The sequence below is a fragment of the Melospiza georgiana genome, chromosome 1, assembly GCF_028018845.1.
Source record: "Melospiza georgiana isolate bMelGeo1 chromosome 1, bMelGeo1.pri, whole genome shotgun sequence".
Lineage (NCBI taxonomy): Eukaryota > Metazoa > Chordata > Aves > Passeriformes > Passerellidae > Melospiza > Melospiza georgiana.
The window spans coordinates 15255446-15278893 of NC_080430.1; the positions used below are offsets into that span (position 1 = coordinate 15255446).

The 23448-nt window shown below is 37.4% G+C and overlaps 1 protein-coding gene across 7 annotated transcripts in view; it reads left to right on the forward strand.

The window, feature by feature from the left end:
• ARHGAP12 (Rho GTPase activating protein 12) overlaps window positions 1-23448 on the forward strand; it is a 74795-nt gene that overhangs the window by 36602 nt on the left and 14745 nt on the right. For 4 of the 7 annotated variants that reach the window (XM_058023424.1, XM_058023374.1, XM_058023390.1 and 1 more), the window contains exons 4-9: window positions 581-721; window positions 2276-2356; window positions 10497-10622; window positions 13832-13906; window positions 16638-16699; window positions 18300-18381. In XM_058023424.1, coding sequence (XP_057879407.1) covers window positions 581-721; window positions 2276-2356; window positions 10497-10622; window positions 13832-13906; window positions 16638-16699; window positions 18300-18381 — 567 coding nt within the window. The remainder of the gene's footprint in view (window positions 1-580; window positions 722-2275; window positions 2357-10496; window positions 10623-13831; window positions 13907-16637; window positions 16700-18299; window positions 18382-23448) is intronic. The other 3 variants (XM_058023398.1, XM_058023405.1, XM_058023414.1) reach the window with 1 other exon arrangement.

Sequence of the window (23448 nt, forward strand, 5' to 3'; positions counted from 1 at the left end):
CAATGCTCTTTGTCATGTGCATCAGAGTTGGAAGGAGGAGAGTGGAAATTCATAATATTTTAAGATGCAGTGGACAAATACTGTAAAATGCTGCCATCTAAGAAGCTGAAACTGAAGTTTCAAGTTGCCCTTAATCGTTCCTGTGTTTCCAGATGTAGTTGAAAAAAAGGAGAAGGATTTAGGTATGGAATTAGGGATGATGGTAGATGGTGGTAGAAAACTGAAGTAGCAGGGCTCCCAGGTTGTTTTTTTTTAAGGCAATGCAGATTACTAAAGCTAACTCTCTTCATCAGTAATGTAAATTTGTAGGAATAAAATTCGGATAGACAAAACCCCTGGAGTTTAAATTTGAGTAGTGAAATCTGATATTGTGGAAATGAAAAAAAATTATCAGTAAAAGCTAGTTCTGAAAATACTTTGAATTGTCTGCACTGTAAAAATGCATCTCATTCTCTCATATAAAAATGTGAACTCCCTGTTTTCATTACTATTCTCTTTCTAGTCAAATAATCTTTGATCTTTCAGATTTTAAAGCGCTTTCATTCTCAAAACTGCCTTGTATGTTTCTGACTACTTGTAGCATCTTTCATCAGAAGAAAACGACCACAGTTCTTGTTACAGCCAGTCAGATAGTCAGTATGGTTCTCCTCCAAAGGGTTGGTCAGAAGAGTTGGATGAACATGGTCAAACCTTATATACCAATGACTATACTAATGAAAAGGTACTTTTTCCTTCTTCTCATCATGTGTTCTAAATCTTTCCCACTAATTCACTTCTAGAAATGAAACCTACGTTTCCAAAAGTGGAGAGCATACATCACCAGTAGCTCCTTTTGTTTTTTTTTTAAATGTGCATGAAGCTTTAGCAAGTGAACTTTTTTGCTTATGTATGTTTTTGTTATTTAGAAGAAGTTTTATTTCCAGTTGTGTGTCAGATTATATTGAATGAACATACCATGTATTATTTTTTAGTTCCTGCTCTCCCCCTTTCTTTTGGTTATACTTCAGGATTGATCTTCATACCAAAAAGTTTTTCTTACTGTCTTTTTTTACTGTCAAGAGCTGCTCTTGTCTACATAAATGTTTTTAAACTGAATGTAATGTTGCTTTACCGCTTTCATAATTTCCTTTATTAGAGATTTTTCACTACTGCTTTCAGATGTAGACAAACTTCTTAATTAAACTGCAGCCATATCAGCAGATTTATGCCCTGTTTTTGCTATCTAATTGCTACTGACAACTTACTGGGCATGCCATAAAAATTTCTCCCACTTAAGATAAAATACAGTATTTGTTTATATTTGTAAAGCAGTGCATTGTTAGTTCACTGAAGTTGCATTTTTAGTTTTTTAAACTTCTGAAGTTCACTGAAACAGTACTTTGTTGTATTATAGCACCGCCTGTTCTTGAGCTGAATTAGGCAAGTCTTATTTGCAATAATTTTCAAAATAGTTGTATTTTTTTGTCCATTTTAGAATTTTATTCTCTTTAATCAGTTTCTGACAAACATCTGTAAAGCACAGTCCTATGTATTAGCAAATATGCAGCCTTCTTTTTTAATTCCATTGGGATTGATAAAAAACAGCCTTTCCTACCACAGTTATAGAAAGGCAATCTTGTGAAACCTGCTTGAGCCAAGAGCCTTGCTGTGAGTGTTTCTGTGTTTTTCTGCAATCACCTTGTTGAGTTTTGCTCATTACAATTCTTTTCTTTCTGCATGACCAGTGCCAGTTGTCGTGGGTTTACTTCTTTGATTGTGGGAGGTGCTTGTACAGGTTACAGAAATTATATTGTCTTCTTCATGATTTCTCTAGGGACTGCATCTCATGTTTCCACTGATGTTTTAAAAAAGTTGTTCAATGAGTGCATAAATCTCTCATAGTATCAGCAGTTGCCTGTTGAGCTGCTTTTTTGTAATTTTATATATAAGATCCTGATGCAGATCTGATGGAAAAATTGTGCCTCCCTAAAATGACAACATAATGTTGATAAGAATAAGATATGGCATCTTAAAAAAAAAATCTATTTATCACAATCTCTTGTGTGATATTGCTGGACTTCTTTCTGAGGAGTTACAGAAGAAAAAAATCAGGATGCTGAAAATTGTTGCTCTTACTGCAATCTAACCTCAGTTAGTTAATGGAGGGTTGTGCATTAGACATGGCTGAAGTGGATGGCACTTAATTAAAAATTAACTTTAAATCTCAGGTCTCAGAGATTTTCTGTTGTGACTGTCACTCTGATTACATTTTCTATCATCACATTTCTCTCTGCAGTGGATAAAACACGCAGATGAACAAGGTAGACCATACTACTACAGTGCTGATGGTTCCAGATCAGAGTGGGAGTTACCTAAGGTGAGTGACCTAAAAAAGAAACTTCAGCAACTTGGGGCTTTCCTCTCTTCCTGAATATCTGTTCTGTCAGGCCTTTAATGTGAGGTATTAACCACCAGAGGACTCAGATATTGCTCTTGTTATTTATTGCATTTTTGTGGAATTTCTGATTGTGAAGAGGAAAAAAATGTACTCAAGGACATGAAAAATGGATGTATATAGCTTATTTAGATGTCAAAGGAGATCTAGTGTCTTTGCTGAATTGAACAAAGGTTTTATGCAGGGCTGCAGAATGGCATCTGTGATTTTGGTGTGATAAAGAAAACCTGTATAGGAAAAAGGAGAAATCTTGATGAGAAACTGTTGTCGACTTTTGTAACCCTCCATAGTGGTTATACAAACAAGTGTACAAAACAAAAGTTTCAGCAGTTTTGTGGTATTTTTGAGGATGGCACAGTTTCTCCAGAGTTGTGTTCTGATATTTATTAATATTGTAGTGAAAATAGAAATTTGTAGAGAAGTGACAAGTCTGGGGACACTTGTTAGTCTGAGGATGTTTCTAATACTATTTAATTCTCATATTCACTTCAAAAAACTGGGCATTTGTCATATGGATGTTATGTATGTCTTCCCTGCCATTTGTTCAAACTACATAAAAAACTTTGGCTATTTAAAAAACTGTTTCACACAAAACTGTGTGCATAAATATATGAAAAAGCATGTTTCTCCATTATTGTTTTATCAGTACAAAAATCAGTGTCTTGAGTCGCTTGCACTTAGAAAGGAGCAACCTTAATAGGTAGTGCTTTCATAATACTTGTGAGAAAATATTTACATGAAAATTAGAAATTCAGTAGAATCATCTGAAGCACTGAAGAGTTGAGTTAGCTTTGAGAATTCTCCTATATGTTAGTCTGATGTGTTAGGTAACTTAAATTTTGTAACATGTCTCAATGTAACCATATCATCTGTACCTATTGGTTTTTAAAGCTGTTTAGCATTTGATTAGTTACTGGATTTATTAGAAGTCTTAAAATCTGATAGACCAGGTTTTACCAGAAGCAATTATTACTTCTGTGTATATAATTGAAATAGTTTTTGGGAATAATGTCATGCATTCATTCACTTCATTCTATGACTTATGCTGTGCAGAAAGTTTTGACTTGGAAGAAATTGTGTTTCACAAAAATAGATTGAGTTAGGATTTGAATTAAATAGCAAATTGCCTTTAATCCAATTAGAATAAGTCACAAAGGTAATCCTGAGCCATTACCTGAGGTACATTAGGAGGCATAAGGGACTGAGTTCTAGTAGTTGTTTAATAGTACGTGTTATTTTAGTGATTCTAAACAAAGTCTGAGTTCTGTTGTATTAGTAGCCACTTCCAAAATGAAACATTGCCTTTGGTTTGTAATTTGAGATCTGAAAGTGATCACATATTGATGCTAGAAATTTTCGTTGAAAATTATTTCTTATTCATTTGGGTGGAATGTACTTTTTGATTCCTTCTTAAAACTAGTAAATCTTGACTGGCAGCAAATATAAGGTTAACAGAAGAAAATGAGCAATTGACTCTTACATTCAGAATCTTGGCTTTTAGCTTTAAATTCTGTGAAATAGTTTAAATATTTCAACAAAAGATTAAGCTAGTTTATGTAACTATGTATTTGAAGATGTTATGCTTGTGAGCAATTAAACAGGATTGAAAACTAGTCTCTCAAAGATCTTGCTGAAGCTGGTTGTAAAGTACTTAAAATGAATTAAAGAACACTCAGACCACAAAAGTGCTTTGAAGAAAAATAATCTATGTTGAAAGTTCTCTTGAGCAGTGAGAGAAAAACATAGAAGGATCTCAGCATTGTTACGCTTGCTTAAATGAAAAGTAAGTTACTAGGAAAAACCCTACTCTTGCTCAGTTTTTTTGTTTTGTTTTGTTTCCCCTCAGTGTATTTAGCACAAATATTTCCTTCCAAGTCTTGTGAAAGAAAGTGATATAATAGCATGGTCATGTAATACTATAAACCAGAAAAAGAATAGAATCTTTTTGTTAGATGGTTCTTAATAATCTGGATTTCATTAGAACTAAGAATGGTTCAGAGATTTCTGGAAATAGCACACTAGCTGAGCTAATACTGTGACATTAAAAATCTTCAGAGTAATAGAATTAACTATAAATGTGCACATGCTTGGGAATAACACTCTGTTCTTGTATGTGTGTTAGAAATTGTGGGGGTATATGTTGGGAAGGGAGGACAGTTACAAAACAAATTACTTTAGACAGTCTCACAGAAAGCCCTCCAGTCATGTGGATTTAAATAACATCTAGGAATAGCTGGATGCCTCTGGCTAAAAATGATGTTTCAGATGCAGTGGCTTTGACAACTGCTGAAAAGTCTATTAAGGCTCATGATGAGTGTGACCCAGCTTTCTGCAGTGGAAAAGAAGAACATACTGAATTAATCTTTAAAATGGATAATAATATTTTAATCATAGTTTCTACTAGATCCTGCAGGGGACTGAGATTTCTCATCTGCAGTGTTCTGCTGTATTCAGTTTTTGGTTCTTGCCAATTATTTAAAAAAACCCCAACCAAAACAATCAAGCAACAAACAACCCCAGTGAACAATTTAAAGTTAGATAGTAAAATATGTTTCTTTCCTGTTTAGTAAAAGAATATTGTCTAAATTCAGTTGAAGAAGGGCTACAGCCCTATTCCAGAAACATAGTTTTCTAATAGGGGTTTTATGACCTAAGCAAATGAGAAATTTCTAGTAAGGGTGAGGGGAATTAAACTCATCTCAGGAGTAAGAACTCCCTAATTTCTGAAGTTTCAAGAAAAGTTAACCTATCAAAGTGACAAAAAAAAAAAAAGTGGGAAATTGAATAACTATCAAAATGAATAGCTCAAAGGAGAGTTATAAGGGATAACCTAATAAAAACTAGAGATAAAAATCTTTCAGATTTTCAAAATGCATTCCTAGGCCAACACCTGACATAAGAGCATGATGCTTGGCCTTCCTCTGGGCAAGCTCCCTGATCCAAGAGTAGCCTTTGGAAGAAAATGTATCTACTGTAAGCCTCTGGAGTGAACTCAGTTTTAGTGTTAATATTTACAGACTGTGATATTGAAATTGCCTGTGTTCTTCTCACAGACTCCTGCAGCATAAGCTCTCCTTGCTGTATCCACAGAGGAAGGAGTAGCTGGAGGAGTTTCATTTTTGGCAATGTTAATGGAGCAGCAGTCTGTGAGTTCACTCTGTGCACTGCCAGCATGGGGATGAGCTCAGGGGCCTCAGTTCTGGTACTTGGTGAATGGTTTTCCTGATGGACACCTGAAAACTGTCAGAGCATGATAGCTGAAAAAGTTACACTGAAACGGGGGGCAGGTAACATATCAAGAACATATCATGCAATTAAATGGTGAAGGAAAGTAAATATGAGAACATGTAAATAAAACTAGGTTGTCTTATAGTAAATTTGTCTTGTTCTGAGCTGTGCTGCTGGATTTGAGGTTTACCCTGTGTACTGGCATTTGAGTCTACTGCAAGTCAGTGCACTAGGCAGTTCCATTAGCAGTAGTGACATTCTTGTGCTTAAATTTGGGATTGCCTGGTGAAAGATGGGACAGCCTCAGTTGGTGCAAGGATCCAGGTGGTTTTTAACAACACAAGTTGTTAAAAAAACAAACCTGATTTAAGTATGAGAAGGCAGTCAGGGTTTTTTCCCTTTCTCTTTAATATCTGTATTTCTACTCACAAAACCTGGTTGGATCTTCCTCATTTGTCTTGGGCTTTAGTGGCTCCCGCCTCCCCCAGCCTTTGCTTGGGCACACAGCAGGACCCGTGGCAATCAGCAAGGACTTGGGGTGCTCATCAAAGATGAGCAATTCTGGTGACCCTGAGGATTGATTAAAAGGGGAAGCAATGGATGTCCAAGACAGCAAAGTGAACAAAGTGGGTTATCCAGAGGTGTCTTTCAGTCACTGGTACGTTTGAGCTCGAGCTGCTTGTGCCATGGTTTCATTCTGCCTGGGTTCTGTTCCTTCTGTGTGGCTGAGGCTCCAACTGCTGCCACCCTGACTTCCTCTGGCAGAGAATCTTCATTCCCTAGAGAAAGGAAGGGAATGGAATCCCTTAAAAGGGCAAAACCAATCCTATTTATTTATGGAGGTTTAAGAAAAATGTGTTACTGATTTAGTTGATAAGAAAAGCAAAAGCTGTAACATAGGTGTTACATCTATCACAACAGCAAAAAAGCTTCTTCAAAGCCAAGGACAGTAGGAGCACTAGAAAGTAGTTTTGTTCTGAGGCAGCTTTAATTTAAGGAAGGTTCTTCTATTTCAGACAGTCATTTGGGACAACTACAAATAACATATATGAGGGGCTAAAGGGTACTAGGATAGCACAATGTTTTTAAATGCTGCTATTTTGAATTTGATTGCAGTAAGGTTGTCTAAAATGCTTCACTTCAGTTCTTTGCCAGCTTTCAGTACTGGTTGCTTCTCAGTCTTTTCTCCCTTAGCCCACCCAGTTCCTTTGTCTGGCTGAAGATGTTGCTAACACAAACCAAGAAGAATCTTTTTTCTGTTTCTTCAAACTGACAGATCTGTGCTATCTCTGTAAGAATGGGGACAACTGCTGCAAATAACTTGGAGGTGTTACATTTGTTTCAGCCACAATTAGGCTAGGACAGAGCCTTGAGCCATGCCATGTATCAGCTTAAAATTAAATAGAAGTCACTCAGCCAGTTCAGAAGGTTAGAAAATTTTATACTGAGGCAAAGAAAGTCTTTAAGTAGCTGGAGAAGGTATTGAACAAATTCAGCAATGAAAAGAATACTCTGTGACCTAAATTTACACTGCTGGTATCCTTGAACTACAGCGAGAACTGTTTCAAAGAAATCCCTTGGTGTGTGCAGTCAGAGAATGAACGATTTGCTCATGGGCCCCCTGTGTGATAAGAGATGCTCCCAATGAAATGGAGAGCAACCTGGGATGATGTGCCAGAGGGATTAGTGTATTGGGACAAATTTGAGTTTGGGGAGGATTTCCAAGGAGCAGTAGTGTGTAAATGTGGATTTTAAAAAGCTTTAGAGTTAGGAAGCAAACACTGCACCCTAAGAAGATGCTGGTAAAGCACATGGTGTAGAAGGGGCTGTCCCACCAGGCAATGTGTAGTCTTGAATGGGTCAGTTTTATTGCAGAGGACAGCCTTGCCTGATCTCTGTCTTCAGGATCACACCAAGTCTTAGGCATAGAAAGCCTGCTTATGGTTATGTAAAACCAGGATTTTGTTTGAGGCAAGGCAAGCCCGACCTAGTTTCTGTTAAACAATGGTGAATACTGCAAATGCAGGAGGAGAGAGAGCAGCTCCTGTGCAGGTGGGAGTCCTGTAGAGATCAGGGAACTGACCTGAAGCTGTTCTGCAAGGCTTTTTGAACTGAGCTGGGGTGGGGCAGAGCAAAGGGCAGCAGGGTAGTGTCACCCAAGCAGGGAAGCCTTCCTGCTCTGGCCACCTCTCCCGGGCCAGGGGACACTGCCTGGTCTAGAGGGTGGTGAGCTCTGCTGGACAATGCAGAGTAGGAAGCGGTGCCTCTGTCTCCCTCTGATTCTCTTTGGACATCACAGACCAATTCATGTATTTTAAAAGTGGAGACTTGTCCTGAGCCCAGAAACACAAAACTTTATTTCCACATCATCCTTCCTCCCAGTGTGTTTTACTATTTATAATGAATAAAACAAACAAAAAACCTCTTATACATCTGAGAAAAAAAGATTTATTTGAAGTTTCTATTGTGAGAAAATGGGGCAGAAATGTCAAATGTTCCCATTAAAGACTTGTCAGTTTACCAACACTGTTTGTATCACCAATGCAAATTATTTAAGCTGCTAAGATGCATAGATCTCAGTGTTCCTGAGTTGTTAGCAGTGCTTTGTTGATGAGCTCCATATACTGTTGCTTTGCTTTGTTGTTAAATATGCTTAGTAAAACTTGAATTTCATGTTACAGTTCCTTTTCTCTTCAAGGTGAGATTGTTTGTTAGAGAAGTTCACTCCTGTGGCTTGTGATAGTATCAAAGGCACCGTTTAAGTACAATCACCTGTGCCCATATCCTAACTTCTGAAATGTACTTAAATTCAAGATAAATTACTTCAAAAGACATATTTGTTCATTCAATTCCTTCAGTTACTCAAATGGAAAGTGCATGGAAGATTTCCATAAATAATGTATACCAGTGTCAGTAATGTGTAAATCTATTTCTGAAATAAACAGTTCTGTTTCATAGCAAGAAATGTGTTGGAACTGCCCACCTAAGTGGGTTAGAGCTGCTGCAGGGAGTCCTGTTTGTTTCATCCTTTGTGATTTAGACACAGTTTGCTGGAAGTTGTTTAGATTTTGGTTTTGCTGGCAGGCAGTTTTGCTGCATGTTGCTCAGCGTGCTGCTGTGGTTGGGGTAGCAGGAGCTCTGGCAGAGTGGATATTTCCTCAAGGAGGAAGCAAACCAGCACTAGGGTCCTTTCAGCAAGTATCACAGCTCAGCTTCTGATTTAACAAGGAGACAAACTGAGAGCTGGTTAAACCTCACCACTGTGGGGAAGCAGTTGTCATGTGAGTGCAAATGTGCTGAAGCCAGTACAAAGGCAGGCTCAGAAGTGACTTTCTGCAGTGACAGCTGATCTGTTTCTGTGTGTACATGAACTACTAAATTTTATTCTCAGTTCCACAACATCCATTCACTTGGGAGTGTTTTACTTATCTTGTGCTCATTAAAATAATGTAACAAAACGCTAAAGTTATTTCACTTTTAAGCATCTGTTGGCTTATTGGAGCACTAACTCTGCTCATAGTAAAATACAAAGCTAACTCAAGCATTGTGAGTGCTACAGCAGTACTAATGCTGGTTCTTTATTTGTGCAATAAATATAACTGTATTATGCAATTTTGGTTAAATTTAGTGTTCATATTATTTAGGTTAAACCTTGCCATGCTTTGTTGGTATGTGCAGGTATAGGTTATTTTGCCTTTGAACACTCGAGGCTCTGAGTTTATAGCAGGAATCAATATCAAAACTGTGGAACTCATTGTCCTTGCAGAGATTATTGCTTTAGCTAAAGGGAGACCTTCACTTTTCTTTGTTTTTTCCTACTTAGTGGATTCTAGTGCTTTACATCACTCCACAAATGCTGCCTTAAGTTTCTTTGTATGTTTGGATTTCAGTCTTTTGATACTGATTAAAAAAATGAGATTTTAGTAAATCGCTTAAAACCCCCATACATCGATGTTGTCTTTTCTTTGTTGTGTTTTCAGTGTAACACTTTGTCTGAAATATTTTTAGAATTTTTTATAATGTATTGTGATGATGTAAAATGGCAGCACTATTAATGAAAAATATGCTGCAGTTGTGAGATCTGGTTAAATGCTCTGTCCTTCTCATGAACCTCACATTTTCTCAGCGAGTTTGCATGCTCTTGAGTTACTAGAAAACCTATGATAAATATGGTCTCTCCTTGGTTATTACAGCTCTGCTAGGTCTTAAAATTATTTCCTGCTAAATATTTATCTTCCATGTTTATGGAATGTGTACATTTGTATATGGTAAGTACATTCCAAACCAGCAAATTATTTTATAAGCAATTTGATGTGTTTATTCTGTAAAAGCAAGTCCTCACTCTCATGTCTCCTCATCCTAGGCATCCCAAATCTTTGGGTCAGAGTCATACCAGGCAGTCATAACAATCTAAATATTGTTAGGATCACAGATTTTCTTACACAAGAGCTGGTCAGGTGCTGTAGTTCTGTCAATGCAACATGAAGAGTGAATGTTTACATTTTGTATTTCCTGTAATTTCTTGGTGGTTCTCAATACCATGTTGGGGGTTGCAAAATCAGCAACATCTGCTGCAGAAGAAATCAAACACCTCTCTGCCAACTGAGAGTATTATCCCAACATGCCAGTCTTAGCTGCTGTTTCAGAGAGGACTACAGGAGAAAGGAGAATTCTGAAGACTAAATGCAGAATAAAACCAAGGCTGTTCTCACACACTTGGGTGGTGACATCAGAAGTCTGAAAGTTTGCACTGCTTAGGCATATGAGTGGTATGTCCAGGTCTTGTTTGCATGATTTAGATTCTATTTAAAATTTTATTTTTCTTTTTTTTTAGTATAATGCTTCACCACAGCAGCAGAGAGATATAATAAAGAGTAGGAGTCTGGACAGGAGGCTACAGGAACCAATAGTTTTAACAAAATGGAGGCACAGCACAATTGTGCTGGACACCAATGACAAGGTAGGAGCAAGTTATCAGCATGCTGAAATGCCACTTGTTTCTGATGTGTGATGCATTTAATGTGCCAGAAGTTACTATGCATGAATTTCTGAAATTTCATTTTTCTTTTGGTCTCTTGTATCATTGTGTATAACATGCAGCAAAAACAAGGGCTGTTCAATAACTTCACTACTGTTACTTTGTGAATAGTAGCTCTTTTATTGTCCTTGAAGTATTTTAACTAGCCTTAGTTCAGGGGAAAAGCTGTGCATGGTTACAGCAGGGTTGTAATTTTGTTTTTGAAGGGCAGAGGACAGTACTGAAAGTGCTGAAACACTTGGCTTTGATCCTCCACAGCTGAGCTGGTGTTTAGCCTGAAAAATGCTGTGGGTCAGTAACAACAAAAGCTGTTTTCTGCCCATTCCCAGGGCATGTTCTTTTTGGGCTGTACAGGAAGAGGTGCTGTTTAGGCCAGCAAGGAGTCTGGGCCTTCCCTTGCTCTCCCTCTGCTTTGACTTTTTCCATTTCTGCTTGTGCTGGGCCATTTCTGCTTCTGCTTGAGCTGATGTGAGCTGAGCAGGAGGAAATGGGTGATGTACAGTGGTAGCATGGTTTCTGTGTCTTCACTGCAGTCCATCCCAAGATACCTGGAAAATAAAATAACTTGGTAGTGCTGAAATCTTAGCACAAACTTCTCAGAATGAAATACTAAGAAATGGCATTGTAAGCTCCCTTTTCCTAAAATTCAGAGAAAAAAAAATAAACCACTGCAGATTTGAAAATGTAAGGAAAGGCCTATGAGTGGCCTTGTGTAATCACAGATGTCAAAACCAAACTTGAATGGACAAAACACAATAGTTGTAATGACAATGGATCTGCTGCCCAGAACCTTACTTGCTCGACCTGTTGTATCCATTTTAACGGACTTGCTTTCCATGAGTTGACTTAGCTCTTCAGAGCAGGATTTATTGGATTTGATCTTGAGCTTTTGAGTTGTCACTTTGGGATATATCATGTGTGGTGCTGAGGAGGCAGTGGGCCGTGCTTGGCTGGGACTTTGCACCTCTGGGCATTAATTCAGCTCCAGCAGTTCTGAGATGCTGCTGCTGCTCCTTTCCCCTCCCTCCTCCGCCTCCTGCATCCTTCTGTACTCAGAGTCTTGTGGCACTCCATGAGACACAGCCTAGATGGAGCCCTGATAAATCAAGGCTGAGTGGACACTTCTAACCTCATGTGCAGTTTATGCTTCACAGGAATGAACGATTTTGTTGGAGATAGCTTGAACTTCTGGCTTCGCTTTCAAAGGAAGACTTAACTTTTTAATTTTTGGTATAATATATATTGCTGTTTCCATTTTGTAAAAAAACTTTATGTAGTGCTGCACTGAATGAAGAAGCTTTTGTAAAACATTAAATAAGTGGAGCTGTTTACATTTCTTCAAGGCTCAGAGTTCACATACTGAGAACTTAAACCTAGTGAAGCAAACATGAAAATGCACAAATTTTATGGGTAATAACCAAAAGAAACTCTATTTGAGCTGCATTTGTGAAGTCTTAAGTCAGCAGCCTAAAGCTCCTTTAACAGTCTCCAAACATGTAGGCAGCATGTGTTTTTTATTGGTGAGAAGAAAATAGTTTATACAGAGCACAACATTTGAGAAAATTTAAAACATGTAGTGGAGCAATAAACTAATGTTTTATGGAAAGACAAATAATTTTTAGTTCATTAATGCAGCTGTTTTATTAGCACTAGCAGGCACACTGTTAATATATTCTGCTTTAAATTAGTATGTGGAAAGGGAATGTTTCATTACCACAAATACTGGATTTCTTGTTCCAGAGTTGCTGTTGCTGTATGAAAGCTGCCTCAAATTCAGCATGAAATAGAAAGGAAAGCAGCTGGTATTTGTCTGGGTGGCCACATGAACCCCAAACTTTCTTTTCAGCTGTCTCCTAGGGAAGCTGTTTTCTGTCTATTTTCCTTATTTGTTTTTTTCCTGGAAAAACAATGGAATTCAACTGCATGAAAATAGGGCAGCCAAAAGAATACCTGAAATGTGTCAGGATGAAAGTATGGGTTGCCAGGGCTCATGAGAATTTGATGATACCAAACATACTGGTTAACAGTTTATTGGCTGTGGCACATATCTGGATATAGCCATCAGCTAAAAAATTTGATAAGCATAGGAAAAAATACCTTCCTGGGAGGGACAATTGATTTTCTTAATTTGAAATTTTTTTTTCTTTGCAGACATCTGAAAATATGGAACATTTAGGCTGTTCTACTTAGGAGTGCTAAAGTTCTCTGTTATTATGCTACTAAAAGAACTAGTGGGTCACTTCTAGGTAGATTTGCAAGTGAATTTTAAAGCACAAGTGTGCAGAGTGCTATGTAATGCTGCAAAAGCAAACTGGGTTTAGGAGAGCTATCAAGGGATTTAAAAAGAAAGAGGGGGAGAAATGTGTTAACAGTAACAGAGAACAAGTGATGTTTTTCTTCCATTTGAAATTCTTTACCAGATTTTCAAGCAGTGTGTTTGTGCAAGGCAATCATTACTTCAGAGGAAATGCACATGCCTTTTTTTTTCCCCCCCTCAGATGGGCAATTTTTCTACTTTTCAGAGATTAAGTATTTTATTTTCATCTGTTGTTAACAGTTCAAAACAAAATACCAAATTTCTAGAGATTTTCAGTGTTTGACTATAAGGAGATTAATGATCATGAGCCACAAAAATTAATAAAGTTGGTATGTGTTTTTCTATATATATAATTTTTTTCTGCTAATCTTGTATTTACTGACCACACAGAAACATATTGTATTCTTAAAAATCATTTTATTTGCATATGGTATCATGTAATCAGCCATTATTTTAAATATACATTAAAATGTAATAGCAATGTCATGCAAAAAATCTATCCCTTTATAAGGATGAAGCCTTTGCTTGATGCTGATGCAGCATTTATTATCTTTTTTTTCAAATGGTTATGTACTAATTAGCCCAGTTTGAGTGTTGTCTGTAAACCTTGTAAGAACACTGTTTAGTAAGTGAGTTTAGAATGTAACTGTCTGAGAATATTATGAATGCCTAAAAGAGGTACTTTTCTAATGTATGAGTGTGTTAAAAGAAAGAGAGAGAGAGAGAGAGAGAGAAAGCATCTTTAGGTTAAAAAAAATAATTGTATAAAAGATGATAACAGTATCTGTTGACATTGACTATTTGAATTTTATAGGAATCATCAACTGCTTCTAAGGCCAGTTTTCCTGAAAATGAATCATCTCCTTCTTCACCAAAGCATCAAGCCACAGTCAGTATGCAAAATGTTCAAATAAATAAGTAGATGTTGTAGAAACTGAGCTATTCATGATTAGAGAATTGAGGGCAAGCTTTCTTGTTCTTGGGAAAAACAATGGGATAAAACTATTTGAAGGCTTTGCATTTTAAAAGGAATGCATTACATCCAGCTCTGCTTTCGGGAAAAAATGTGAATGTCCTTGTTTTAAATGCAACTTAGTGATAGTAGGTTTAAGTCAAAAATTTACTGTGGCCAAATTGTGCCTAGTGATGTAGAACTCGCTTTGCTTCCTCCAACAGTCACATCTTCTTACATAGCATCTAGAAAATGCTAACAGTAAAACCAGAAAATTTCCCCTCTTCACAGAATCCCTCACTGCTAGTAATAGTTGATATCTCTAATTTTGGCTTGTGTGTCAGTCTTATTAAAGAGACATTGGGGACCTAGCATAAATAAACTGTGTCCTTTTGTTTTAGTAGAATAACTTCTGGGAAAAAAAACCCTTAGTCTGCTAAACAGCTTTTTAAAATTTCAGTTTATATTTAAAACATGACCATTCATTTTTAAACAGCAGGAAATGGATAAAAAAAAACTTCATTCCTTTTTTTTTTTTTTTTTTTTTTTTTGGAACTGTACTACAGTAGCATTGAAATAACTAACTTGGTCAGTTTTACCAGCCCTGTGATAGGAACCTCAGGGTATTAAAGGCACAACTTCTCCTGTTTATTCCTTACTCTGCATGCAGGGGAATAATTCTCTGGCTTAGTCCTGATAATCCATTCTCACAACACTTCAAACAGTTTTTCACAGTAAAATAAACATTTTTTTATTAAGCAAGCATAGCTGATAACCTCACACAAAAGCAATTATTGCTGCATGTGATCTAATTTCTTTAAATTTGGCTCGGATCTTGAATTTTTGAAACTGTATTTTGCACTCCTGATTTAGGTAATAGAAAAAACATCTGTATTTTCTTAAGCTATTCCCTGGGATTCAAATATTCCAAAGAAAGCTGGTAAATTTTGAGAATTTTGATCCTTAACCTGCTTTCCTCTTCTTTTTCCTGATTCCATTAATTTTCCCGTTAGTACCCCCTAGTGTTGCTGCAAAGTAGGGCAGTATGATCCTTGCTCTGAATAATTCTCTGGAACATCCCCACTGGTTCCACTGTGAGTAAGTGACAAAACCCATGATTTATTTTGGGGAGTGAGCACAGGTTGCTCAATCTCTGTGAAAGTTGGCAACAGGCTGTTCTGCTTGTTAAAAGGGTGCAATGCTTGGGACTGCTGGTCCACATGGATCACAAACAGAGTAATCTAAAGAATGGGATAATTCCTTTGTTTGGCCTTTTGGAGAGTGGATGAGGGAAGGGGCTCACTTCTTCTGTTGAAAATACCAGTTTTGGAAAATAATGCATCTGTCACTGGCTTGGAAAAGCATTTCAGCCCAGTGAAGATATTAAACTGAGTAAGAGCAGCAGTTACCACTGGACTGGAGTAACATCTGATCCACCAGCTAAACATCTTTGTCTTTGATAATGTGTCTTTTCTGTATTTTACATGCTGGGCTTGCAACATGCAGGTAGAATTTTTAAAGTCCATGAAAAACAGATCTGTGTCTCTGATAAGAGTGTTGTCCATGGTATCCCAGAAAAAAAAAATCTTCAAAATTGTATTTTGCAGTTATGGTCTATTTAAATTTGAGATTGAGAGGAAAATTCTAAAGAGGATTTATCTTCTATTTTCATTGTGTCTAGAATTGAGGTCATTTTTTTAATGATAAAACTCACTTGGATCCATTCCCTAGTTGATTGTTTCAACTATTACATACATTAGGAACTGTTAGAAGCTGTTACTGAAAAGGAATTGATGATAAAATAATTTAGCATTCTTTTAGCACCACTGGCTGGTTGGACAAGGCTGGGGTGTCAGAAAAAAATGATAGCTTTTCATACCTCATTTAAAGGTGATGGTTTAAGTGAATCTTTTTATCCTAGAATGCTTTTCAAATATTCCTTCATTTCATTATTTTTACACAGAGACTAGAAATACTTCAAGTATTTGAAACTTGCAAACAGACTTCTTGTTCAGCAGTGTTCTTCTCCCATCAATCACTGACTGGTGTTCCAGTTTTTTTTTTTTTTGGTAGGCATACTAATATAGATGGTTTTCATCAACAAGACATAACTAAGTAGTTTTCCATGGGGATAGGAAGAAAAGAGGACATCAAAGAAGTGCTTCACTCTTCTGTTTTTAACATGAATATGTGAATTTTTTATGCACTTCAACCATGTTTTATTTAAAATATGAAATTATATTAAAATTAATAGGAAGAATTTATATGGGAATCTAGGCTAGTTTTTTGTCAGCCACCTCCTTTTTTAGTAAAGGACTACTATGGTATTATTATATTACTATTATGTAAATAATTTTAAATTTTACGTTAATAATTTTCACTGTCTACTATCACAAATTATTTAATTTGGCTTGCCCAAAGAACCTTGATCTTGATGAGGGAAAGTTTTTTACCCTCTGAATGGTAATAAGTACTTTCCCAGAGGAATTTTGATTTTGCTGATCTCTGAATATTTAAATATGCTTAAAGACAGTTTCTTGAAGTTATGGCATGAGCAAAGATGGCTTACAGCCAGAAATGGATTATTTGGGGGATTGAATTCTGTGATGTGATGTTAATAGAAGCAGGTTTTCTTTTATATTTCTTATGCCTTACTCTTATCTTACAGGGTCAAGAAAAGTATGGGTTATTAAATGTGACAAAAATCACAGAAAATGGGAAGAAAGTTCGGTAAGTCTTGGACTTGAAAAGTGCATGTGCTTAGGGTTTATCCAAGGTCTTTTGTATTAGGACAGCATACTGGAGTTTGCAACTTCTTACTTTTTGTGTGAATTTGCCTTAGAGGTTTTCCTGTGTGACACAGCTTAACCTTAGCCCATGTGTTTGTCCCAGTGAGCTAAAGCTGATGGACTGCAGAGAGCCAGAGGCTCATGGATCAGGGCTTCACACAGGCCAGCCATTTCCTGAAGGGGCATTGATGAGAGACAGCTCTTTAAAATGGGATTGATTCATTGATTGATTTACTGAAGAACAAGTCTGTATATGTTATAGTGTGCCTTGTTCCTTGGATAAAATCAGTGTAAGAGGAGCTTTCAGACTTTCACGTGCTGTCTTTAACGTTGAAGGAGTGTACATCCATGTGCTCCTTAATTCTCCCTTCACTGTGCTTGTGAAGGCTTTGGAGCAGTATTTTGCCCAGTGTCAGTCTCCTGTAGGTGATTGACCTAATTTCTAACTTTCCTCTGCGTCCCAGGCAGCAATTTGCACTATAAATCATAATGTGTAATCAGGTGATGCTGTCTAACTGCATTTCTGGTGTTTTGAATCAATGGCAAATACTGCAGAGGTGTGGCATCCTCAGAGTTAATTGAGATTTGCTTCTTGCCTTTCCCCCCTTTTTTATTATTTTTTGGTTAATTTAATCTTTTAGATCTAATAGTGTGTTCTGTCTAGTTCAGTGTTTCCCAGAGTTGTGATACATGAAGCATGCTTGTTCTGAGGATTAAATAGCCAACACCCAGCTGTTGTTGTAGAGCCACCCTGACCTAGTCCAGTCTGGCTGGGCAGCACATCTGACCTCCAGCCTGGCTCCTCAGAGTTCTACTGAGAGTTTGCTGGGGCTGGGTAGACAGCAGTGTGTGTGAGCTGCTGCTGGTGCAATGTGCTGTCATCATTTACATTGCATCTGCTGGAATCATTGATCTGGATTGTTGCACTGCTGAACAGAAAGATGCATCGTGGCCATCCTGTCACTTTGAGAGCTGCTAAGTAATAATTCATGGGCAGTGGGAATTGATATTCTGGGCTTGTCAAGATTTTTTTTTAATAACCTCAGGAGGACAGGTCTGCTGGCATAAAATCAAATAGTCAGACAACTGAAACAACTTGTTCTTTCTCTTAATTTTTCAGATGTGTAGGAAGTACTTTTTTGCCAATATAAATGAGCTTATTACATAAACATGGGACAGTTGCATCTCAGATCAGTGAATTTCAGAATTATGCAGTAGTTTGGCATGTTCTGTTAAGTACACAGGGAGCTGAACGTTCCAGATTAGCCTCTTTGAAATTATAATTGCATGGTGTTCTCTTGGTGTACTGCTTCTACTACTAATTAGCTTTGTTTGAGTTAGACTTTGATGGTCAGGCTGGGATTGTTAACATATGTTTCCTTCTACAAATATGATAGCAATTAGGACTTACTGATGCCACTAATGACTATATATGTGCTTAACTATATAAACTTACAGGTCAGCTGAGCAACAATGATCGACGGGTTAAATATCTGCTTTCAGAGTCAATTTATTTTATGTTTGTTTACAATTATTTACAGAAAGAATTGGATGTCATCATGGGCAGTGTTACAAGGGTCATCGCTGCTGTTCACTAAAACCCAAGGAAGTGGAACTGGCTGGGTAAGCCCAGGAACAACCCCCACCCTCACTGAAGTGTTAGTCATGTAAAGCACCATAAACTAAAGCCCTCTTACTTGCAGGGCCTAAATACCTATATATATCTATCTATATCTATATATATATATATATATACATATATATACACACACACACACACACCTGCACCTAATACCTGAAAAAATACCTGTGTAGAAGTTGGCATAAAATAGTTTCACGTAACCATAATGTAATTATTATGTAGAGTAAGAAGAAAACCAGATGTATGTATGTATTTTTGACAGGCAAGAAGCTGATAACATTCAGGTGTTTCTTAGGCTAGAAGTTATTTCTCCATGCCAGATACTTTAGTGTTCTTTACTAATGTGTTTGTCTAAACAGTTTGTGTGTTTTACAATTCTTGGATTTTTTTTGTATACTCCAGGTAATTTTGAATGTGATACATATAATAAAGAAAATAGTCTGACACATGGCTTCTTGCCTTGGCCTGTTTGAGCAATGCAGTGTTGTTGTCTTATGATTTAGTCTTTGTCTTGCTGGATTCCATATTTTGTTCTTGGTCTTCATAGCGCATGATAAGTACTTGTACTTATTTTGTTGTCTGATGAAGACCAAAAGAGAAACATCACACTGAACATGATGATGATTCAATTTTTTAATCACCTCTAGTGTAATAGCACTATCATTAAATTTGCTGTATTTATCCAGCTGCATTCCTGCATTAATAGGTATAGAAATGGCTCTTTATGTATGGCTTTCATAGCCTCTTTTGGAGGTCTGACATTAAACTGTGTGGATCCCCTTTAATAAGTAAAGACACACCAGAGCCAATGTTCATTATTTTCATGTATTGTCACGTCAATTCCAGCAAAATTGCCTCTTACAGATCTGTGCTGTCTTGCTGTGTTTTACTGGTCTTTCTACCTGCCTCACTTTCTCCTGCTGTGCTTCATTATGGATAATGAATTGGAATTGACAATTCCTTTCCATAGTATTGAGTTTTTTTCAGACCTGTAAATATATTTTTCCCCCCTTCTGTAGAAGGGGTGGCTGGAAGAAAGTAGATGAGGATAGATAAGTAAAATTTGGAGTAGAAGAGAATGAAAAAGGTAAAGCTGGGCAAGATGATCATGCAGAGGGAGGAAAGAAAAACAATAAAAATGAAAGGCATGAAAGAAGGTCAGTTCCACTGTATGGCAGGAAGTGGATTTTGGTCACTTCTGTGATTGACTTTTGCAGCCAAAGATCCAAAAAGTGTTTCAGTTTTAGATATTAATAGGCATATTGCAAAGTAAAAGTTCTGCCTATGTAGCTAGTCAAGTTCCAAAATCTCAGTTACAGCTACTAATACTCTTAATTCAGATGTGGCTGTAAATCAAAAGAACTGTACTTTACAGCTGTATGTTCATATCATTAAAATACACAATGCTAAACTCTTCATGAATATATGACAATGATGATGTGTGCCCAGATTTATTATCCATAAAAGATAAGCTATAAGCAGAGCTGCATGATTTATGAGCACTAGTGTAAGTCATGCTATGCCAGATAGAATAATTTAAAAATAAATAAAAATCTTAACAAATAAATTTAAAATTAAAAATGTGTAAATTCTTTTGATAATTTAAGTGGAGCAGAAGTCCCATGGTCAGAATATTTCTGTGAGACACTATCAATTGTGTGTAGTGTAGAGCGCTAGAGTAGGGTCAGCAAAATAGATATCAACAGTACAAAGAGAATAAAATGAAGCTGGAAATATTAAAAGAGAATCTCTCTCAAGAACCTAATGTTTTACACCTGCATGATCATAGCTGACTTTGTAGGTACGTAATTGAGTGTTGAGCACACACTCTTCTTGGTCTCTGTAGGCAATTAATTTTTGTTTTTTAGGTATTCAAAATTCCACCTCTCAAACTTTGTTCTGTGTCTATATTTTGATAAGGTGAAGTCAAGTCTAACAGTGTGACATATGATAAGAATTACATTTCTTCTTCACCTTATGAGAATATTTAGCATTCATCTAGTGATTGATATGACCATATCTTCTTTTTTTGTGCATTGTTTTTTGACTTCATCACTTTTCTTCCTTTTTCTCATCAAGTCATTTTGCCAAGGGGGCTCAATTCCTGAGCTCTTGCTCTCGCTGCTTTCTTCTTGGAAAAATGCTCTCAGTCATCGACCTGCTGTCACCTATGTAAACTCTGCCCAAGTTTCAGCTATCACTGTATGTGTTCTTGTTGCATGCCTCTTGTCACTGTAAGGCTATTTGCCACTAATCCTGAAAGTAAATTGAATTTTTCCAAGATTTCGTTTTGACACTACATATAACAGCTCATGTGTCTTGTTTGCTGTTTTTGAAAGTCATCCAAGGTGCAGATTAACACAAGTTTATTGCAATAATCCTGTAATTGTTCCACTGGAACAAAGTAGAAAGCGTACCTAGTTCATTGGTGCTAGAATTATAATCCCAAATTTACCTACTATTTGAACCACTAGTGCCTTGACTAATAAGCAGCATGATATTCTGAATTTTTTAACAGATATTTTGTCTGATTCATTCTAACACTACTAATTTGGAATCTTTTTATGGTGCCTATGATACTTTTGATACAATGGTGTACATGTTATTTGATAATTCTAGCTGTAATGGGAATACTCAAAAATGTAAATGTTATGCATGAAGAGGTGAAAGGAAAAGAGAACAAGTATGTTCTGGCAATATTCCACATACAGAAAGCTGATGTAAATTTGTAGGATTTTTATATGTAATTTAAGCATCTGTAGTTATGTTTTGAAAATGCCAAGCACAGAAGAGCCGCCTATCAAAAATTCATTAATTAACCTTGTGTTTAAAATGATGCAACTGTCTTTTTCTTGTTTGTGAAATTAATTGCTCTGTATGTGGAAGCCTGGAACAGAGAACTTGTGGACAGTTTGGTAGCCTTGTAAAAGGCTACTTGTTATAAGGACATCTGGATGTTTTTTAGAAGTATTTTTCATTCAGTTTTTGGTGTGAATGAGATGTATTATTGTCAAAGTGACAGGGCTTCCTAAAGCAAAGAAAATGGCAACTGCTTAGAAGGATTCATCTGTCAGCTGTCTGTAATAGTGACATGCCCTCAGTGACAAGTACAGTGGTGGCAAACTAAGCCTGTAAACTTCCCAAACATCATGGAAATAGATGCTCTTCAAGATTCATCTGAGCAAACTCTTGTTGATACAGAACTGTGATTTTAGCCAAGGATGTTATGTGTACATTACCACAGTTCATCAGTATTGCACTGCTGATTATGCAGGATCTCACATGCTTTTGTGAAAACTTGATGGAATGCAAATGGCCCTATCAGTCTGATTTAAAAACAATCCATCATTTTGCTGTGACAATAAAGAATTTCCATCCCCTCCCCCGCTTTTTTTTTGCTTAAGCTGTAGTTTTGAAACTCCCCTGCCAGCCAAAAAGGTGCATCTCTCTCTCCACAGCTTGCTTTCCACAGTTATCATGGAAGGGGAGGACTTGGAATTAGAGCATCCTACCCAACTCTTATTAGAAACAGAATTACAAGAATGCCAGGTGTCATTTGTACATCCAAAGTCTTCCAATAAATAATTTCCAGTTCTGTTTCCAAAGAGTGCTAGAATGTGTCACAGTTCAGACTGTGTGGTTTGTCCCTGTGCAGGCTTCCAGGACTTGGAGAAAATCCTGGAAAGATTGAAAAGGCCTTCTATTTATTGATGTCAGAACACATCTTTAAGGCTATCCTTAAGCTGCACAACATCCTCTCTATCTAAAGCAAGGAAAGCACCCTATTCTTTCAAAACAGTTACCTCTCCCATGCAACCAGCATAAGTACATCCCATGACTATGTTTTTGTCCAAAAAAAGGTGTCAAGTGACTGTGGGACAGCTTCATATCTAGGACAGCTGGCAGCACCACATATAGACCTCTCCCTCTTTCTGTCTTCTACTGCTGCCCTTTCCAATATTCCCAGGCAGCTCAAAAGAGGAATCCAGAAAGAGTAAGGTGTCTGCTCAGTAAGAGCTGGATTTCTCTTGACTGGTGCTGACTAGCTAGCGCTGTTGAAAGCAGTATCTGTGTGGCAGCAGATGCAAAAGGAAAGGCTTTTCTTGAGCTCTCTCAGCAGAACCTGCTGGCTTCAGGAGGGTTCAGTTGCCTTCAGCAACCTTTGTGTGCAGGTTGTGTGAGCAGCCCTGTGCAGCACTTGCTCCTGAAAGCTTTGAGGAGGGAAATGGCTGCTGGCATCTCATTTTCATAGATCTGGGAGCAGAAAAGAACCTTGACAGGAAAGCTCAAGGGAGAGCCTGCATGGTAAATTTAAAATGTCCTTGAATAAAAAGGTTGTGACAAGAATGTAATGTGTTGGTGTTTCAGAAGAGCTTTGCAGGGTAGCTGGGATTATTTGCTTGGGTTTCCCCATCCTTGGCTCTCACACAGCAGTTTGGCCAACATTTGAGTGAAGGAGTGGTAAAAGTCTTCTTTTTTTTCCCTTTTGGCTTTAGTTTTTGCTTTCTTCTGTGCTTCTCTGAAATACTGAGGGGACTCAGGCCAAAAAGAGGGGTAGAGTTTAAAGCTGGAGGTAGTGCAGAAATCTGTCAGGTGTGGATTCAGCAAGCTACTGTAGTGGAGGGCTTTTCTTTTGGTCAAAGCAGCACTGACAGGTGACATTTTTTTCTTGTTAAGTGCTGATGTCACCTGTAGTACGTCCTGTCCTGTGAATCTCAACATCATGTGGGCTGTGGTTTTAACTAATCACCCCCCTGCCCCAATCCTGTAGAGGACTTTGGCACTAGTTTCCTGTTCTCTTCAGTGCCAAACTCTATAAATTGATTTAATTTTTTTCCAACACGCAGCAAGATTGATCTAGACAGCCAGGAAGTGCGTCTGGGACACTTTGGGTGTGTGTGCAGCAGTTATGTGACTTTCTCTTGAACAGGCAGCTGCTGCAAGAGCCAAAATGGCCCAGAGATTGTTCTTTGGACTCTGCTGCTGAGCTGGGCTTCTCTCAAAAGCTCTGCTGTAATCAATGAGAAATGTTCTTGGATGAGGTATCT